The sequence below is a fragment of the Rhipicephalus microplus genome, chromosome 6 (genome assembly GCF_043290135.1).
Source record: "Rhipicephalus microplus isolate Deutch F79 chromosome 6, USDA_Rmic, whole genome shotgun sequence".
Taxonomy (NCBI): Eukaryota; Metazoa; Arthropoda; class Arachnida; order Ixodida; family Ixodidae; genus Rhipicephalus; species Rhipicephalus microplus.
The window spans coordinates 5,311,411-5,329,932 of record NC_134705.1 but is presented as its reverse complement, the minus strand read 5'-3'; the positions used below and the strand labels follow the sequence as shown (position 1 = coordinate 5,329,932).

Genomic DNA, 18,522 nt, shown 5'->3' with positions numbered 1-18,522 from the left:
CGTACACTTCACGCGAAAAGTGACAGTTATTCGCTTGTGGATTCTGGCACAGAACACGACCCCCGGAGGTCCCAACGAATGCAAAAGTGTGTTGTAAAGCCGCCACTGCTGCGGTTAACGCTCCAAGAAGATGGAAGCTTTCCCCGAGAAAGCCAGCTAGCTCGCACACGTAGCGTTATATTGCTATAAATATGGCCCGAAAATACACGCAGACGCGCTATGCGCTGTCGAAACATCGACAGCAGCACTGTTATGCGCTAAACTGTCCTCGGAATTTGTTGTTACAAACCGAACACATTTCTATCCGACAAACAAGTGCGAACTCGGAGCCCCTGCTGGCGAGGCGGACGAATATTGCGTTGTGGGCTCTGAGAAAAGTACGGAGCCGTTGTGATACTAACCCCTCAGTGGGGACCGCAATTGTGGTCTGATGTTTTGGTTAAACCACACTTTCTTATCTAAACATTTTCGTAAAATGAATTCACACGCATAACTGATGCCGAAGAGCGTGATTGTTGCCGGTTAAAAATTGTGTGCGCAGTAATTAAAGCGTTAGAAGTTGAGCTATTGGGTGGTGTTAGTATCATTTCTGACAGTAGCTTTTCACAAGTTAAAACTTGTAATTTTTTTTCAACAAAAAACAACATATCTAAATTGTCCGAAACGTGTAAAATTTAGATTGAAAAGTAAGTTGGAAGAAGGTGCACTTCTAATCAATTAAAGGACAATTTTTTAGAGAACTATTTTTTTCTGCGCGGGGTGTTCAGTGCGCACCGCCCCGACAGCGCTCTCACTCGTAGTTCTACTTCGGCGATTGTTCAGTGCAGTGCGTCGCGCCTGCGGAGTTTTTTTCGTAAAGCGATTAGGAAAACAAAAACGAAAGGTCCTCCGCAGCTTGAGAGTTTTGGCTTCGCCGTGCCTGGTCTAGTTCTTTGCAGTCCGAGGCAGCGGCGCTTCTACGGCGAGGGAAGATGGTGCTGGCCGATCGCAACGACGACTCTCGCATCGGCCGCCGGTCGCACACCTCCAGTCCGAACGGGCACCTCACCGACGAAGGCAGCGCTACCGACGAGTCCGAACAAGGTAAAGCCTCCTAAGAGACTTCCACTTTTTGGCGCTGTAATCTTCGAATCGAAGCGCCTCGCCGTCGCGCATGACGTTTTTCTCTGATTATTTGTTTATTTTTTTTGTCCGTGCACGGCATCCTGCCTCTGGCGCTCGCAACCGTCTCAGTCCTCGGCACGAGCAGAGTACTCGATCGGGCGACCGTACCGACGGCGCACTTTTCAAGCCGGTGTCCTCGTCCTGAATCAGCTCCGCGGTCCTTCGCGGTGCGAACTCCGGCAAAAACCTCTGCCTGACCGTTGGTGGCTGTGACGGGGTCTTTCCTTCTCGGCGGTAAACAAAAACACATTGTAGTTGCCGAGGATTATCCTCCCTTCGGTGCCACTAATGAAGAAAGCTGCCGCCTCTGCTCGAGTGTTGCCTCTGAAGTCGCGATTTCGTGGTGTGTAAGTGTCGACTTCCGAATGCGCGCAGCCTTGCCGTACTCGAACGACGTCGTTTCTGGCAATCTCACTGGATGCCTTAACTTGACTGGTGTAGCTTACTTCAAGTATTTTCTCACGTTCCACTATGAACCGGTGGTTCTACAGTGGACAAACCCTTTACCTGTCTGTTACAATATCAAAATATTAATATCAAAACAGTGACCGTTACAATATCAAAATTCTTACATTGTTTTTTTTTAATTTCTTTCCAGACCATGGCATGCGTGTGGGCCACGATTTTCAGGCAGTCATTCCGGACATCATTTCAGCAACGGGTGAGCCTTGGTACCATCCCTTGTCGCTGGGCATTCAGTGCAACCATGAGTTGTCTGCTACATAAACACATGAAGACCGTCATGTCAAATGTTTAGAAGTGTGGCATTGTGAGTGCATATGCAGCAGTGCCCATCATGCCTACTCTGGGTTTTCAAAGGGCCCTGCGATGCTTTTTCATCATGGTCACAAATAGCTGCCTATGGGCAGTCGAGGCTTCCGAGAATATGCGAGGCAAGCATTTTAGCACAGTTTGAAATGTACAATTCTCGACGTTAGGTTAAATTCTTTCCTTTTTACAAATGATGCTTTAAGCCAAAATGGCTGCATGATCAACATAAAGTCTACGGTCATTGGCTGATCTGAGAATCATGGCTACCCTGGCCACCACAGGAGGCCCTGATGCGCTCACATGCTCACTCATAATCACGCCAAAGGTAAGTCGCACATTTTAAGGACAAAAAAACAGGCTCAAAATTTGATGCATGCTTACAAATGGACATAGCTTCCTGTGATGCCCTGCCTGTGTAGCTTTTGGTGTGCTCGCTGGTGTAAAAGGAGAGAATGCCCGAAGCATGCAACCAATCCCGGTAATTCCACTTCTACTGGATGGATTCTGGAAAATATTGCAACAGTCAGTTCATAGGGCAATGAACTCCTTTAAAAGGGCCCCATAATTTTTCAGCATGGTCAAGAAATGCAGTAGCCAAGGCAGTGTGTTGTGAGTCGAGCATTACAGCGCTGTACGTGGCCTGGATTTTACAAATAATTTTTCAAGTCAGCTACAAGTCATTCGCATTTCGTTCAACAGCTGATGCTGTACACCCAAATTTGTGGCCATTGACTGGTTAGAGCGTCCTTGGCAGCATAGTTACCACGAGCATGTGCTTGTGACTTTGCCCAAAGTAAGTTGTGCGCTTGGAAAAAAAAAAAAAAAAAAGAGGTGCTCAAAGCCATGGTGTCATTTCTTCCCCGTGCCGTCCTTCCCCTTCTGAGAGGCACTCTCGGTGAGAAAAATCTGTACATCCACTCTTATTGATGGATTTTAAATATTTTCGATTCGTGAGTCAATAAACTTTTAATGAAACCATTCGATGGTAACGTGGGAAAGGCGTTTCTTGAAGCAACCAGACTTCAGTGCAGCTGTTTTACATAAGCAAGGTGCCCAAATGTTTGCATTAAATGCTCGATGGCGTTTCACCCGGCAATGGAGGCACCCTTTCACGTCCACATCACGTGTGGCTTTGAGTGGTTGATGTGTAATGTCACTCCACATAATAAGACACACCTCCGATTGAGCGTGCTCCATCATTTGGGGTGTCTCTTATGCTGGGTCCCCTTTTCATCGATGCATCATTGAATCCCTTGAAACGTTCACCACTACTACTACTTGCAGTGGCACCTTGTTGGTGCCAGCAGCAAAGACTGGCAATTTCCTTCACACTAATGCGTGCACACTTCACCAATGTGTTTTACATTTCTTACTTGAATTGTGTGCAGTGTAGGTTAAAATGCAGTGGCAGAGCCCATGCTTAATTTTGATATGTAGCAGAGTATTCACTAAAGAGCAAGCCTAATGTTGCAGCCCTATAGCCCAGTCACACTGGCAGATTCAGTGTCATTTTGATCATAGGTCAGCAAACTCTCATGAACTGACTCACTTGGACTCTCATTGAGCCACGAGTCTGAGTGAGTTTGGGTGCATAATAATATGCAAGCGAAATTGAAAAATTTCATTTCAAAATGTGTTAACAGTGCATAGAATGTCAAGGAAGGAAGGATGGCAACAACAGAGGCAGAAATTTCAAAAAAAGACTGTTACCCCCCCCCCCCCCCCCTCTTGGCTACGTTCATGGAAGCTACAGAAGTGAGTGGTTCGAACAATTCAATGCTGCTCTTTAAAGCCACTGACCCAGCTTCACAAGCGGTAGCTTCTTGGATGGGTTCGACGCTATGTTGTTTCATCGTCAATTTATGAGCACACACCCTGGCCAAACACTTGCTCCGTGGAGCCACTTGAAGCTAACAGCACATCGCATGCAAGTGTAGGTGTGGCTTTCTATTCCCTCAGTGTACTACTAAAATTCACTACTCATGTGCCATTTATCTATTTATTAAGCACCTGCTTCACCGTACAGACTAACTCAGACAATTTCTGGTGGCAGAATGTGCCAATTTTTTAGTGTGAACAAAGAAAGAGTAGTAGCAAGTGTCATCCTTAAAAGGAATATCAGCTATTTTTAAGTAGTGATAGCATTTTTGAGAAACATAGTTCAGTGGTTGAAAATACAATGGCCTGATAATCTTTGTTTTTGAATGATAAATGCCATGGAGATACATTAATCTGAGACTTTGACCTTTTGTACTCTGTCATACTAAGCATCTTGTCATAATTGCCAAGGATAAGGGAAACTTCTCTGTTCTGCACCTTTTGAAGTTTATGTACTAGTTCTTTACTATTTTGACCTGTTTAAAGGGACACTAAAGATCAAAACAATTTTTCGCACATTGATGAAGTACCATTTCACCATACTGAAAACACCACTGGAACTGTGACATGACGCATGATAAGCAAGAAAACGTGCAAACAGAAAAGGCAGGTTGTTAAGGGTAGGAAGTCGATGATGGCATTTCACCGCTTCCACCATTCGTAAAGGGCTTGAAGTCGATGGCAGGAACGGCGGGCTTCTTTAGGGTAGCTGGCTCCCCGCCGTTGTCCGCATAGCCGATCTTTGCCAGTGAGGAGACGTGCTAGTAAGAGAGATTGAATGAAGGTTTATTTACATTATAAAAGAACGATAGGAACTCTACAGGGATCCAGAAGATCCCGCATTATGCACAACACAGAGATTCAGTCCCTATGATGCAGCCCCTATTTGCAAAAATGCTTCGGCTTTTATAGCCCACCGTCTCCTTATACGGAGTTCTGAAGGAGGCAGTCACCACTCTTGCCACTAATCAGATGACGAAGTCTATGTAATCCACTCGCGAGAAAGGGTGCAGATATTGCGCCACTCGGCTAGGTGAAAATGTCCAATGGTAGCACAAGCGCACCACATAATGATGCACCCAGCCCACGCATTGAAGGCACCGCAAGGCGAGGAGGTAGAGTCCAGAGGAAAAGTTGAGCTTCTCAGGGGAGATGGCCGCCGACCCGAATGTCAGCAGTGGTCCACAACTGCTTTCAGCTACCGGCTTCCAGAACTCTCTCGAACATGGCAGTCCAAATGCTCGAAGAACAGCTTCTTCGACGCGTTCCCCCGCTTCCGGGCTGTCGGTGCGTTGCAATGGCCTCGCGTAGATGACAATAGCCGAGTTGAGAGGTTGACTTAATGAGAGGTGCCACAGTGGTGCCCTCCCCCTGCTGTTCGAGCCCGTTCAACAAAAAGCTTGTCTCGCGAAGCTTTCGTTGAGACCTGACTTTGATGACAAGCAGTGACCCCCACCGGTCACTGCTTCCGCATAACAACTTAACTCAAAACACTTACAATGCTTACAAATATGAGAAGAGAAAAAAAAGTATCCAAGCAAACTAGCCGTGGAGATGACTGAAGAATACTACTTTAAAACCAAAAATAAGCAAACAAGCTAAGAAAGTTCCTGTGCCCCACTCTCCAGCTTAGAGCCGTCTCTTACTTCAATCGGACTTGCGGCGGTCTGGGTCTTGGCGGATTTCGAGAACACCTGAGGCAGCGAGGTGTATGTGCTACCAGCTGAACTGCGCAGTCACATCTCGTTCCCGATTTGCGAGTCACACCTCGTGCCCTCTGTCTGCTTGCACCCGCATGGTGCTTGGTTACTGTAGCCTTTCTCCTAGAACCTCTTCGACACTCCCGTCTGCTCAAAGCTTTAAACCTCTGTTGCGAGGATGTGCGCTGTGGCCTATCCTTTTGCCGCTGGAGCCTTACTTCATGCCACAAAGGCCTCTTCTTTGAACTGGTCCATTGCCAGTGAACTGGCCCAATTTCGCCAGTGAGGAGACGTGTTACTAAGAGAGATTGAACGAAGGTTTTTTTACATTATAGAAGAAAGATGGAAATTGTACAGGGATCCAGAAGATCCCACATTATGCACAACAGAGATTCACTTCATGATTCCGCACATGATTACGCAAGATTCAGCGCATGATTCAGCCCCTATCTACAAAAATGCTTCGGCTTTTATAGCCCGCCGTCTCCCTACACTGAGGTTCGAAGGAGGCGGTCTCCTCTCTTGCCAGTAATCAGGAGACGAAGTCTATGTAATCCACCCACCAGAAAGGGTGCAGATATTGCACCACTCGGCTGGGCGAAAAGGTCCAATGGTAGCACAAGTACACCACATAATGACGCACCCGGTGCGTCATTATGTGCGTTCCAAGCTTCCGGGCTGTTGTTGCGTTGCGATGGCCTCGCGTAGATGACAATAGCCGAGTTGAGAGGTTAACTTAATGAGATCCGCTATAGTGGCGCCGCACCCCCCGCTGTTCGAGCCCGTTCAGCAAAAGGCTTTTGAGACCCGACTTCTTTCTGGAACATCTACAGGACAGCGTCTTGCAGACTGGGCGTTGATGGGGTTGAAAGGCACCCTAATAAACCGGCTTATGCACAGTGGCGTCTGCTCAGACGAATTGCCGGGTCAAACGTAACAAGGTATAGACGTCACTGTGATATTCTCGCGTCAATCATCGTGGCATAATAAACTTTTAACGCATCTACTGTTCCTGCATAGCTTCTACATGACAAAAATAAAGTACATTGTCATCTGAAGGTGCCATAGACCTGACATACAAAGTTTTGGAATATTTCATCAAGCCAAGATTGTGAAAATACCAAAAATAATTTTGGAATTTGTTATGTCATGCGTGAAGATTTTGGTGTGAAATTTAAAAATGAAACTTCAGCCGTAATTTTGTCCACTAGTTAACTTATGATTGTGGAGCGTATGACATTAGAGTCTCAGAGTGCAGTTTATCAGTCTAAACCAAGTCCATGTTTCTCTTTAGTGTCCTTTTAAGTACTTGTTACTTCCGAAAAATTAGTGAGTGCAATTTTCTTACCGATACATGTGGTCAGGCTACAAAGTAGCATTATATGCTGGTGTCGTGTCATTGCATTTGTATTAACCGGCACGAGTCCGCAGTATTTAATGAATAAATATTATGGGTCCCAGCGGACACGTGTATACTTCATTATACTGCAGACATGTGTAAAACACTGCTACTCGCTAAGTTTCTGTTGTAAACTACTGAACTCTCACTGTCTCAGCAGCCTTGTTCCCGAAATAAGCGACATGCTTGTTCCCTCTCAAATCAGCATTGAAAAATACACCTAAGCATTCCTCGATGTAATGAAGAGTGGCGTTATTGTAACTGTGTAATGATTGCTGCAGTGGGAGAGCTTAAAGGTAAAAGTGACAGGGGCACTTTTGTTTCACATTAAACAACATTTTCCATTTTTGCACACTATGCAGCAATCAAATCTAAATCGTTTTGCAGTGCTTGTTTGTCAGAATCAGTGCTGGTGACTCTGTACACAATATACAGTCATCTGCAAGCAATCTAAACGATGATGTGGAAGCCAGTGATGTCATTAATGAATATCAAGGATAAAAGTGAATCTATGACTGTGGTACACCAGAGGTCACAGAAACATAATTAGACAAACAACCATTGGAAGCCCCGCAGGGGCGTCTGCGCGCAAGCAGGCCTTTGGTGTGTAGCGACACCACGGACCCGAGCTTACGGGGGGTTTCAATCCTCCCACGCCTAGCTGAGCCGTGTCCGGGAAAAAGGGGATCTTGGGGGTTGGAACCAACGCCGGGTGATTGCACCGTTAAAGGGGCCCTGAAACGCTTTTTCAAGTAACCACGGAATGAATTCACTGGAAAAGCTTATTGCCTCACGAATTCAACACCGTAAAAATTTTAAGAATCCGTCCAGTGTGAGTGGAGTTACAAAGGTTTGCCGCATGCTGCAATTGCATACTGTCTTTTCTCGTCCCAACGAAAGCGCTGGAAGCTAAGCAGGGAGGGATGACAGGGCCACAGAAAAACGTCACATGTGCCTCGTGGCCTTGAACACTTTTTTTCTTTTTTTTTTTCTTCGAATGCACCTCTTTTTCAGTGTGATCGCACATGCGTGGGCTAGTCGCTGGGATCTCTGTCACGAGCGAGCGCACCATTTTCAAATCAGCCAATGGCTGAAAGATCGGTTATTCACGTGTGATTTTTGGGCATATTCCACCATTTGTCGAGAAAAAAGAAAGCAGTTTTTAGCTGATTTTCATAATCTATTGTGAATTCCAGGCCGTGTGCTGTGCTATAACATTTGGCTCGCACTTGTCCAGAGCTTCTACTACCGATTGGCAGCGTTTTCTGACCATGTTCAAAAAGTGTTGCAGGGCCCCTTTAAGGTCCCCCGGCAGAGGCAACATACCGCTATGGCCCTGGCTTCATGTAGAAGGCATCCCGGGGATGACCCACCCAGGGGAAATTGGTAGTCGCCTTTTTTTATCTCTCTCTCTTCCTACATCTTCGTCTTCTCTCCTCTTTAAATCTATTCTGTCTTCTTTCTCCCCTTTACTTCATTGTTTCTGTCGGCTGGGTTAACCTCATGTAGGAGGTATACAACCTTGGATATGCTATTTATTTATTCATTTATTTATTTATTCATTTTACCTGCAGCGCCAACAAGGCATTACAGCAGGGGAATAAATGCAAATACATGAATACGATTCATCATATGGAAAAAAAAAGAAAAGGAAAAAGAGAACTGACACGAGAATAAGTGGTACAAATCTGCACAATAGCGCGTCAAATGTACAAGCAGTGCCACAATGAAAAATTTACATGTGGGACAAAAACGTGTGAAACAGAGCATCAGATGTACAATTAACAATATTACCTGGTAGTTTATTCCAGGCCTCAATGGAATGGGGAAAGAAAGAACCCTTGTACACATCAGTACGGCAATCAATTTCACGAATTTTCCATTCATGGTCGCGTCACTTAGACACAAAGTGTGGGGTTAGTAAAAAAATTTTAGGATCAAGACCAGTCTTATTGAAATAAATACGATATAGTAGTTCAAGTTTGTGATGCAACCGACGTTTACTTTGTGTTTCCCAGCCCAACTCTGATTTAAGTAATGTAATGCTATATCTTGTTATAGGGATAGCGCACAGCTGGCGTTGTGCAGACTTGTTTCAAGTGTTGTCGCATCTCCATGGTGGGCGGTTGGCGCTGTCGCCAAACACGCGCACTACTCCTATGGCTAAACGAGCTTCTTTCTCCTTGATTGCCCTCATAAAACAGGGTGCACTGAAGAACCCTTCCATTTTTTTTCTGCAAAGCATTAAGTTTTCAAAATATCATGTAATGCATTTGCGAAATGCCTTGGAAACGCCATTGGACCAGGCTACAAGGCCACAAAAATGACTAGCGGTGATTTGCTACTTGAACGGACAAAGACCAATTAGAAAAAAAGGAATGACTTGAAATTTATTGGTGACATAGAAGTCGCTGTGTGTGCACGTCGAACAATGAACATGAGCTGTGGTGTAATATCTGAAAATGACTTCTTGCACCTTAGTGATGAAGAATTTCTAGATGGCTTCCGAAATTAAAATGTTATAAAGGTTGAAAGAATCCTGATTCACCGAAACAATGAGCAGATCCGCACTAAGCACATAATACTAACCTTTGACAGATGTGTGCCCCCTACCACACTAGATGCAGGCCACATCAAGCTTCATGTGAGGCCGTACATCCCGAACCCTCGGCAATGCTATAAGTGCCTCGGTACAGGCACGGATCCCAGACTCGCGGGGAAAGCAGACTTGTGCTAAATGCAGCTCTAATGAACACAAGTCCGACGAGTGCAAATCATCTCCACATTGTGTGAACTGTGATGGAAGTCATCCAGCCTACACCACAACATGTCCTAAATGGAAGATTGAAAAAGAGATCATGTCACTAAAAGTAAAAGGAAAGGAAACATAACGCTTCGTGAAGCAAGGAACCGTCTGTCATACCTTGATCACACCAGTTTTGCCGAGCTGGTGCAACAAGGGGTTGTGCCACAAATGCCTCGGCTTTCTCCTTCGGTCACCAAAAGTGGCCCAGTAGTCACTTCGCCCGCCCCTCAGGTGGCTGCTGCTATTGCCACGCCACCAAAATCAAAGGTGGGTTTGCAGGCTTCGGCTGAACAGGCCCCAAAGCTCAATCGTATCCCAAGGGCGGAGATGCAAGTCTCTGTGCTCCTCCTCGACCTTCCAGCGCCTCAGAGAAGGCTATGGAAATTGATGGACGAACACCAGCGTCGCCGCCTAAAGATCAGCGCTCTTTAGAGCGTGATAAGAAAGGGAAAAATCCCATAATCGCTCTGCCAAAAAGTCCGTAACCTGAGGGGTTACCTCCCTTTAACACACATTTTTAGCAGGCTTATCGGAACACAGAACACATACATTTTTCCTCAATATGACCATACAAACACTATAGCGGAATGCTAGGGGCCTATTTCATAACCTTTTTTCATAATCAAAGACTTGCTAAATGACTATCAGCCAAAAGTGTTCTGTGTTCAAGAAACTCATTTAAAGTCAGCTCACAAGAATTTTTAAATAAATATGTGATTTTTCATAAAGATGGAAGTGGTGGCAATTCCTTGTCAGGAGGAGTGGCAATCATTGCACAAAGCAGTGTACCGTGCCAGTACATTGTGCTACAAAGCTCTCTTTAGGTGGTGGCTGTTCGGGCTATTCTATTCAATCATTTAATAACTATCTGGTCCATCTACATACCCCCCCCCCCCCCCCCCCCGACGAACCGTTCCATAAAATACAGTTTGAAAGGCTGATTGATCAGCTCCCTGAACCGTATGTTTTAATGGGAGATTTTAGTGCTCACAGGTTGTTATGGGGCGATACCAGATGTGATGTGAGAGGTCGCGCAATATAAAATTTTCTTCTCTCATCTGGAGCCTTTCTGTTCTTTAAGGCAGAGCCAACATACTACAGTACCACACGCACTACATATTCATCTATACATATTCATGTAAGTTTAACGCTGACAAGACTACTAGTGTGCTTTTCTCTGGACGAAGAGGTGTACATCCTGACCCCTGCATACTAATGAATGGACAAAACTTAGTCATTGCAAAAGAACGAAAATTCCTAGGTGTAATCTTTGATGCCAAACTTGCCTTCATACAGCAGGTAAAGCAGCTGAGGTTAAAATGTCTCAAGACCATCAACCTTTTGAAGATTTTAGCGCATCAGTCATGGGGGACAGACAGGCACTGTCTCATATCTCTGTTAAGAAGCCAATGGTTTTCTCACGCGTAGACTATGGATGCATAGTATATCAGTCAGGTTCAAAGACAGCACTCAAACAATTGGACCCTGTATACCACTTAGGTATCTGACTGGCACTTGGTGCGTTCTGTACGAGCCCTGTCCACAGCCTTTATGCGGAGTGAGATCAGTTGCCGCTGGACTATCAGCACACATATTTAGGAGTCACCTATGCAGTTAAAATCATGTCTCTGAAGCAGCACCCATGCAAAGCACTTATGAATGATCTGTCCACTACTCAGTTATATGCATACCGTTCTATTGCCTTACCATTTCCATTGGCAATAAGACCTGCAGTAGAAAAACTTGAATTTGTTAACATTGATGATTTAGGGGAAAGTGACCACGCTGAACACATTCGTCCCTGGCAGCAGTGTCCGGTCACTTGGGATTGGTCCTTCAAAGACCTCAAAACGTAAAATAGTTCAAGTTCTTTAATTGAGCAACATTTCTTGGCCCTTGAACACAAACATTGTTCAGCGGCATTCTTCTCTGATGGCTCAAAGTCTCGAACATCTGTATCCTGTGCAGCCTACGGACAAAACTTCTCCGGCACCAGAACCATGCATACACATACCAGCATTTTCACGGCGGAAGCCTATGGTATCCTGCTTACTATGCAACACAAGATACCGAAGGCTATAGTGTACACAGATTAAGTGTTGTCACGGCCTTGTTTTGTGGCAAGTACAGCAAGAACCCCACATTTAACAAGCTCCTAAATGAAATCTATGCAGCCTATAACCTGAAACATTCTATTGTTATTTGCTGGGTGCCAGGTCATTCTGGGATGGCGGGCTATGAAATAGTAGACAAAAATGCACGAGAAGCCACTGATTGGCAATCCGTAGATAACCACTGTTCCGGGTGGGGATCTAAAATCTGTTTTACGTAGAGGGCTACGCAACCACAGGCAAGATAAATGGGACAGGCAGGTCAACAACAAACTCCACCTAGTAAAACTTCAACTAAGGAAAGTCATCTCACAAAAACTCAAAAGATTCACTGAAATCACTCTAACGGGGCTCAGAAGAGGCCATACTTACGCCGCACATAAACACCTTTTAACAGGCACTGGTCTACCTACATGTGTATACTGTGTAGAGTGTGTAACTGTTCTGCATGTTCTCATTCAATGCCCTGTGCCTCACCAAGCGCGACTGACTCATTTCAGGGAGCTCTACTGGCATTACATGCCAATTCATCCTGCGTTGTTTTTATCACTCGAAGCAATATTTGACTTTAAAAGACTTCTTCATTATCTTGGGAAAGTGAAATTTTTAACAATGATATCATTCCGTCTTAGTCACCAGATTGGGCCTCAAGTGTGAGGTACCGCCTGGTACAAAAACACAAGTATGTCTGAACCTTCGCAGTTCTTGCTCACGCAAGGACTTCAGTCTTGAGGGTCTCGGACCTTGCTGACTCATTTACCATCCAACGAAATGAAGGCCCAAGTGACGCCCCTTTTAAACACAGTGTTTTATATATTTGATAGATGTTTCCTACACATCATTTGTTTTAATATTTAGACCAATAACCTGAAATGAAACAACACTTGTGCTGGCACTCTTTGGCCTTAGATGCCCTTGCGCCAGTAAAATTTAATATAATAATAATAATAATAATAATGATAAGCATTGGGAGCTACAGATATTTACTGACAAGGCAGGACGTCATTGCGAGAAGGAAACAATGCAATTTGTTGAGGTTATGGTAAGGCCAAGGCTGAGGCCAGTGAGCAGGGCATCCATTTCACAAGACATGGCAGTCCACTCCCCCATCAAACGAGTGTGTTTCACGGACAGGAGTTGATCCGACGAAGCACTTGCCACGAGGGAGAACTCAAAGCAGGCCAGCAATCACAGTATTGCTCTTCTCTCTTGTTTGAGCCCTGTGTCCACTGAAGCCAAAACGTCCTGAAGGTATCCTTAGAAGTTGTGGTGTCACACATTGCATGCTGTACTTATCTTGGAGTACATGTTGACTCCTGAACAGTCTTGGTTTCTCGTGGTGTGTCAGAAAGCTCCGCATAGCATTCATTACCTGTAACCCATTGTATCCGGTGGTGATACAACTGAAGTTCTGGCTTGATTTTGCATGCATTCACAAGCAACAGCAGCTTGTACCTTCATGTTTTCTTCCTGCATAGAAGTACAAACTTACAATTAATACTCATATTATCGAGATTATTAGTTTGAGTCTGTTTCAAGTATGCCTTCAGTGCCTTTTTAAAGTTTGCGTTAGTGACATAAAAATCGTGAATCACTGTCTTGCATGTCAGTACCTTTTTGCCTTGATCCTTTCAGAATGTAAGCAATAAATTATTGCAGCACCTTTCAATTGAAGTCATTGTAAATAGTCACAAAGTGCAGTGAGACGTTGGACACGGGGACAGAGACTGGCATGTGGGGTTACAAACAACTCAACAATAGTCTCGGACAATGCATGTCAGTGGTTTGAGGCCATGCTATGGCTGTGTTGCCTTGTGATTGTGCACTTCTCTTAGGAATGATGTTCCCTTTCCTGCCGTACTGTTGAGTGCTGATTAGTACACTTGGCAGCACGACTGCAAATCGTGTATGCATCCGCTATGTCTGATGCTGCGACTCTTCTGTATCAGTGACATTGAACCGTCTCGTCTTTCGTGTCCGAAGCAGTGCTGCACCTAATGGTGTTAAATGTTACTTTATATTTATTATATATTTATCATTTGTGCTGTCAGTGAATCAAGGCACCTAGTATAATTGCCTAATTGGTGGCTAAGCAAGAAAAGAACATCTAATGAAACAATACAGTCGCAACAGAAATCATCTGAGAATGATTTCTGAGATGAATGATCATCTCATTGAGCCAGCGTATCATGCTTTATAATGCCACTTATGAAGTGTGCCATGAGGGAGATGTGTATATGGAATAACTTGATCGTGGGTGCCAATCAAAGTTCTGTGAAAACAGGATAGTACAGGGTGTACTGTGAGAGTGTGTTGTTTATTTTTGCATGGCACTGTTGATGTTTAAGTGGCATGGCTACTGAGCAGTTGTTTTCAACAAAAACAATAGACGGTCTATTAAACAATCGGTGGCGATCAAAATTTTGAAGACTACAGGAGCCTGTATCACGCAGCACTGCACCGCCTCCTCACCAGAGAAGTTTGATCCTTTTCTGCTGCTAGCCCTTCAACTAGATGCACGCTAAAATAATCACCAGGTGCAGTCGTTGCAGAAGCGGTGATATGACAAAAATGTGTATCTGGTAGTGGCAGTGCTTGGTTTTTGCCGCCTCGGTTCCAGACGCTCCATGGCGGCGAAAGCATGCATATCGCGTTGTTTTTTTTTTTGTTTCATTTTTAAATCAAGTCACGTGCTTAGATTACCAAGCAGTGATGTCTCTTGGCAAAGCATGCCACATGTGTTTTCGCCGTCGTGGAGCATCCAGAACCAATGCGGCTAACACTGAGCATTGCCACTACCAGTTACATATTTTTGTCACAATATCATGACTTGTTGCTTCCGCAATGTAGAGTTACCTAAATCTACCACGGCGACTGCAAAAGGGACACGTTTGAAGCGAGTGAAAGCCAGGGCTGGCAGGTAGAAAAGGATGTGTGTGCGCAGTGCTATTCGCTACATGCTCCCATTGTCTCAAAAATTTTGATCCCCTTTGTACGTGAAAAATGTATGACGGAAACATATTTCAATGTAAAACAAGCCTTACAACTATGAACCCCGCCTACCTTAGGCAGGCGCCATTTTGCCAGCGTGTGTGTATGGTGCGGAGCCATTGCCAATGTTCCAGCTGCTGCAAAGCATTTATTCATCTTTTTATACGAAGGTGGCCCGATCATAAAACGATATCATTTGCAAGAATGGAGACACACAGCAAGCAGTTAGTTGTTCCACAGGTCATGAGTGCACCAGTGTTGCCGGAAGCTCAGCCTGCTCGCGTGTTTGAGAATGCTCAATCATAAATTAAGTGCTCAACCCAATACACTGAGATTATGCTAGCTCACTTTTAAACACGCAAGGATTAATTCTCATAACACCGATTGCGATAGAAAATTGGGTGTCGTGAAGCCTTTGACACTTTTATCAGACTGACCTGCACGAGAAGGTGTCCTGTTTATGCGTGCCAGGATTCATCGTGGGAGAGGCTTGTCATGAAGTGGGTGTAGATCCCAAGACAGGCTGTGCACATTCCAAATGTTTTGTCGCTTCAAGAGGGTACACGGCTTTCGTATCACGAAAAATGGCAAAAAAATTGAGTTTTTGAATATTACATTTTCAGTTTCAGCACCCTTTCTTCTATCTGATTCAGAAATACCTTCACTGAAAACCACGTAGAAGTGCTTCAAAGATTTGTTGCGAATGCAGAGATGGCAAGAATTATTGGGGAAATAGTGAAAAACGCCGATATTCAAGAAATCATATCTCCGCAATAGCACGATTGGGCGCTGCCGCTTTGGGCTCCCTGGAAAAATTATTTCTCCATGTTCCAATTCCCCGTCTCAGCTGGCTTCACCCTTCAAAGACAAGCACACAAAAATAAAGAGACCCTTAAGCTTCGCTTCTAGGAGCTGAACGCGATACAATATTCTGTTTCAAATACTTAGCGCATGAAGGAGAAAGAAAGTTTAAGCGGAAAGACAGGGAGGTTAGCCAGTTCTTGACCGGCTGGCTACCCTGTGCTGGGGAAAGGGGTGAGGGGAATGAAAGCATGAAATCTTCCTAACTAGCTATGCACCCACTATGTGGCCTGGATGCTGCAGTAGCGTGTGTTCCTTTTGTAGTGGGTGACTGGCTTTAAACTGCGAAGTTATGATAAGTTCGTGTTCCGACACCTCATGGCAATGTATGCTGGTACCACGCATTATTACGACAATATTTCATGTTGTATTGTGCTGCATGTATATGGGACGCATGTGTTTTTTTAAGCATGAAAGTAACTTTCACTGCATTTCCAAGCAGAGGAAGCTATTTTCACTGTATTCACGAACAGAGGCATGGCTGTGTGGCAGAACACCCGCTTTCCACGCAAGCGACCTGGTTTCGATTTCCACTGGCACCCAGAATTTTTCTATTTGCATCTTTCCCGATTTGTCATTCACGCAAAGATGATTTTGTTTTACTCACAACCAACGGTGCCGACTGCGGAATTTTTGTGAAACGAGCTCTTTAACGCTATTGCCGTAAAACAAGCGTTTGAGGGTTGTCTCGACGCCTCCGATTGGCTGCATCAGCCATGTTGCTCTAGTACGCCGTGCAACTGGACAAACTGGAAGAGCGTCGCAAGGACAAGGCAGTCGAAAATCGTGCCATTTTGCAATGAGTGCGTGCACGTTTCGTGTGCACTCAGTGCACATAAAATGTGGCAAGCTAGACTGGGTAGATTGTTGCAAGTGGAAACTCAATCACAAGGGTGGGATAGCGCTGAGTTTGTTGCAGACGGGCATCTTGGGCCGACACGCGGGTATAGGTCCTGCTTATTAGCATTTCAGACTTCCTGACGAAGACCAACGTGGAACCACTCTGTTCTCGTTTGACAAGTTTGACATTGGTCAGTGACCTGTTTTTTCACCAATGCCTTTACCTGACCAGACGGCATTCCGTCGAACTCTCGACTACACTCTGTACTCGTGATCAAAGACGGCGTTATTGACACGTCGAACATCGCGGTCGAGTTAACTACTTGGAGTCTTGGCTAAGCCTAGCTATCTTTGCTCATGGCGCCGATACAAGATGAATGCAAACTTTGTGGGAAAGGACATCACGTTAACGGACAAGCTGCAGTGTGCTTTATTGCAAGCAACGAATTAAATCGCCCACTGGTGGTTTTAAACTGCGGATGGGCATATAGTGCATCGTTTGCAGACTGCCTGGCCAAGCTCATTGTGCAGTGGCCCGCACCGATTTGCTGTTGCTGCACCTAGGCATATTGCTAATTGTCACTGAATACCTCTACACAGCATGTCACGTGGCGACTTCCCAGACTCTCTGGCCGAGCATTTTGAGGTGAAATGAAGCACCGTTGATGCAACATTAGGTGTGCTTGGAGCCGTGCTTGGTATCCTCACAAGATATGGGGAATGTTCTTAAGTAACGAAAGCCTTGTCCAATTAGCTTGTCCACCATCGGGTGAATGATGAAGTGCTCCACAGGCAACATGTAGAAGTGAGCTTAAGTGAAGCAGGTACATGAATCTATATCTGCCCAATTGTCGCCTCGAACAAGCTGCTCAAAGTCCTTTTCCACCAATACATTGGCCATAACTGGCTCTTATTTGGAATAGGCTATCATGGTAACAGCCACCCTTTCTTAGTATCCAAGTATGATTCAATTATCAAATGCAATCTAGGCTGTTAATCATGTTAGTGATAGCATCAATACAAGAAAGCTTGCAAACTGTCACAGCATATAGCGTAAGCAGTTTAAGATAGCTTCCTTTCTGCCTTGTGTATTACACCACCTCGTACAGAAAATTTGGTTTAAAATTCATGGAATATGTTTTGTTGTTGATCAGGAAAGAATTCTATGAATACATGCTCATCAACTGGAGGGCCCATTTCAGTTCTGTCTTTTGTTCTAAGTTGTTTGAAGTACAGTGCTTGGCATGACATTATTCTTTTTCAGGATGGCCTTTTGATAATGAGCAATTTTATTTATTTATTTATTTATTGATAAAATGCTGCGAACAAAAGTTCCAAGCAGAGTGAGTAAAATACACAGTAAATAACAGAAAACAAGGTTGCAAAGTGGGTCTGACAAAATATTTTTTGTAGTAAGATGAGAAAAAAAAAAGAGCAGTTGAACAACTTGGCCATAATGTGGTTCTAAGCAAGTCATGAAAGAACAAACTGTCGTGGGAATGGGGGAATGCTTCCATTACTTTTTTTCCAATCATCTATAGTTTGTGGGAAAAAGGAGTAGCGAAAAGTGTCAGTCCTTGAGAAGATTGGTGTTTGGGAAGGAGGATAGGGGCGTGGAGTGGGTCTGCTTAACAAGGAGAAAACCTACGCTGCGGTGTCTCAGGATAGCTTATGGTGAACTATGAAAAAACTCATAGACTTTTTTTTTCTCCGAAATTGTAATAATTCAATACCATTGGCAGTTAGTAGTTCAGTGGGGGGAGTCAGTTGACGTAAATTTACTATAAATAATCGTACTGCTTTCCTTGGAATTCTTCCTAGGTTATGAATGTTAATTTTTGTGTAGGGATACCAAACTATGGAGGCGTACTCAAGTTTTAGCCTAATTAAGAAAAATTAAGACAGCAGGTTTTTCCGAAAGCGACAGAGCAAATGTTATTTATGTGTAGGATAAGGTACTCGTTAACGTTAGACCTAAGTCAAGGTGCTTAACGTAAGGTG

At 44.5% G+C, this 18,522-nt stretch overlaps 1 protein-coding gene across 2 annotated transcripts in view; it reads left to right on the top strand.

Annotated features, from left to right (window-relative positions):
- The first annotated feature begins 772 nt into the window (after positions 1-772).
- LOC119167764 (REST corepressor 1) overlaps positions 773-18,522 on the top strand; it is a 276,247-nt gene continuing 258,497 nt past the window's right edge. For both annotated transcript variants that reach the window (XM_075865775.1, XM_037419292.2), the window contains exons 1-2: positions 773-1,083; positions 1,763-1,825. In XM_075865775.1, the coding sequence (XP_075721890.1) occupies positions 972-1,083; positions 1,763-1,825 (175 nt within the window). In that variant the 5' untranslated portion in view covers positions 773-971. The remainder of the gene's footprint in view (positions 1,084-1,762; positions 1,826-18,522) is intronic.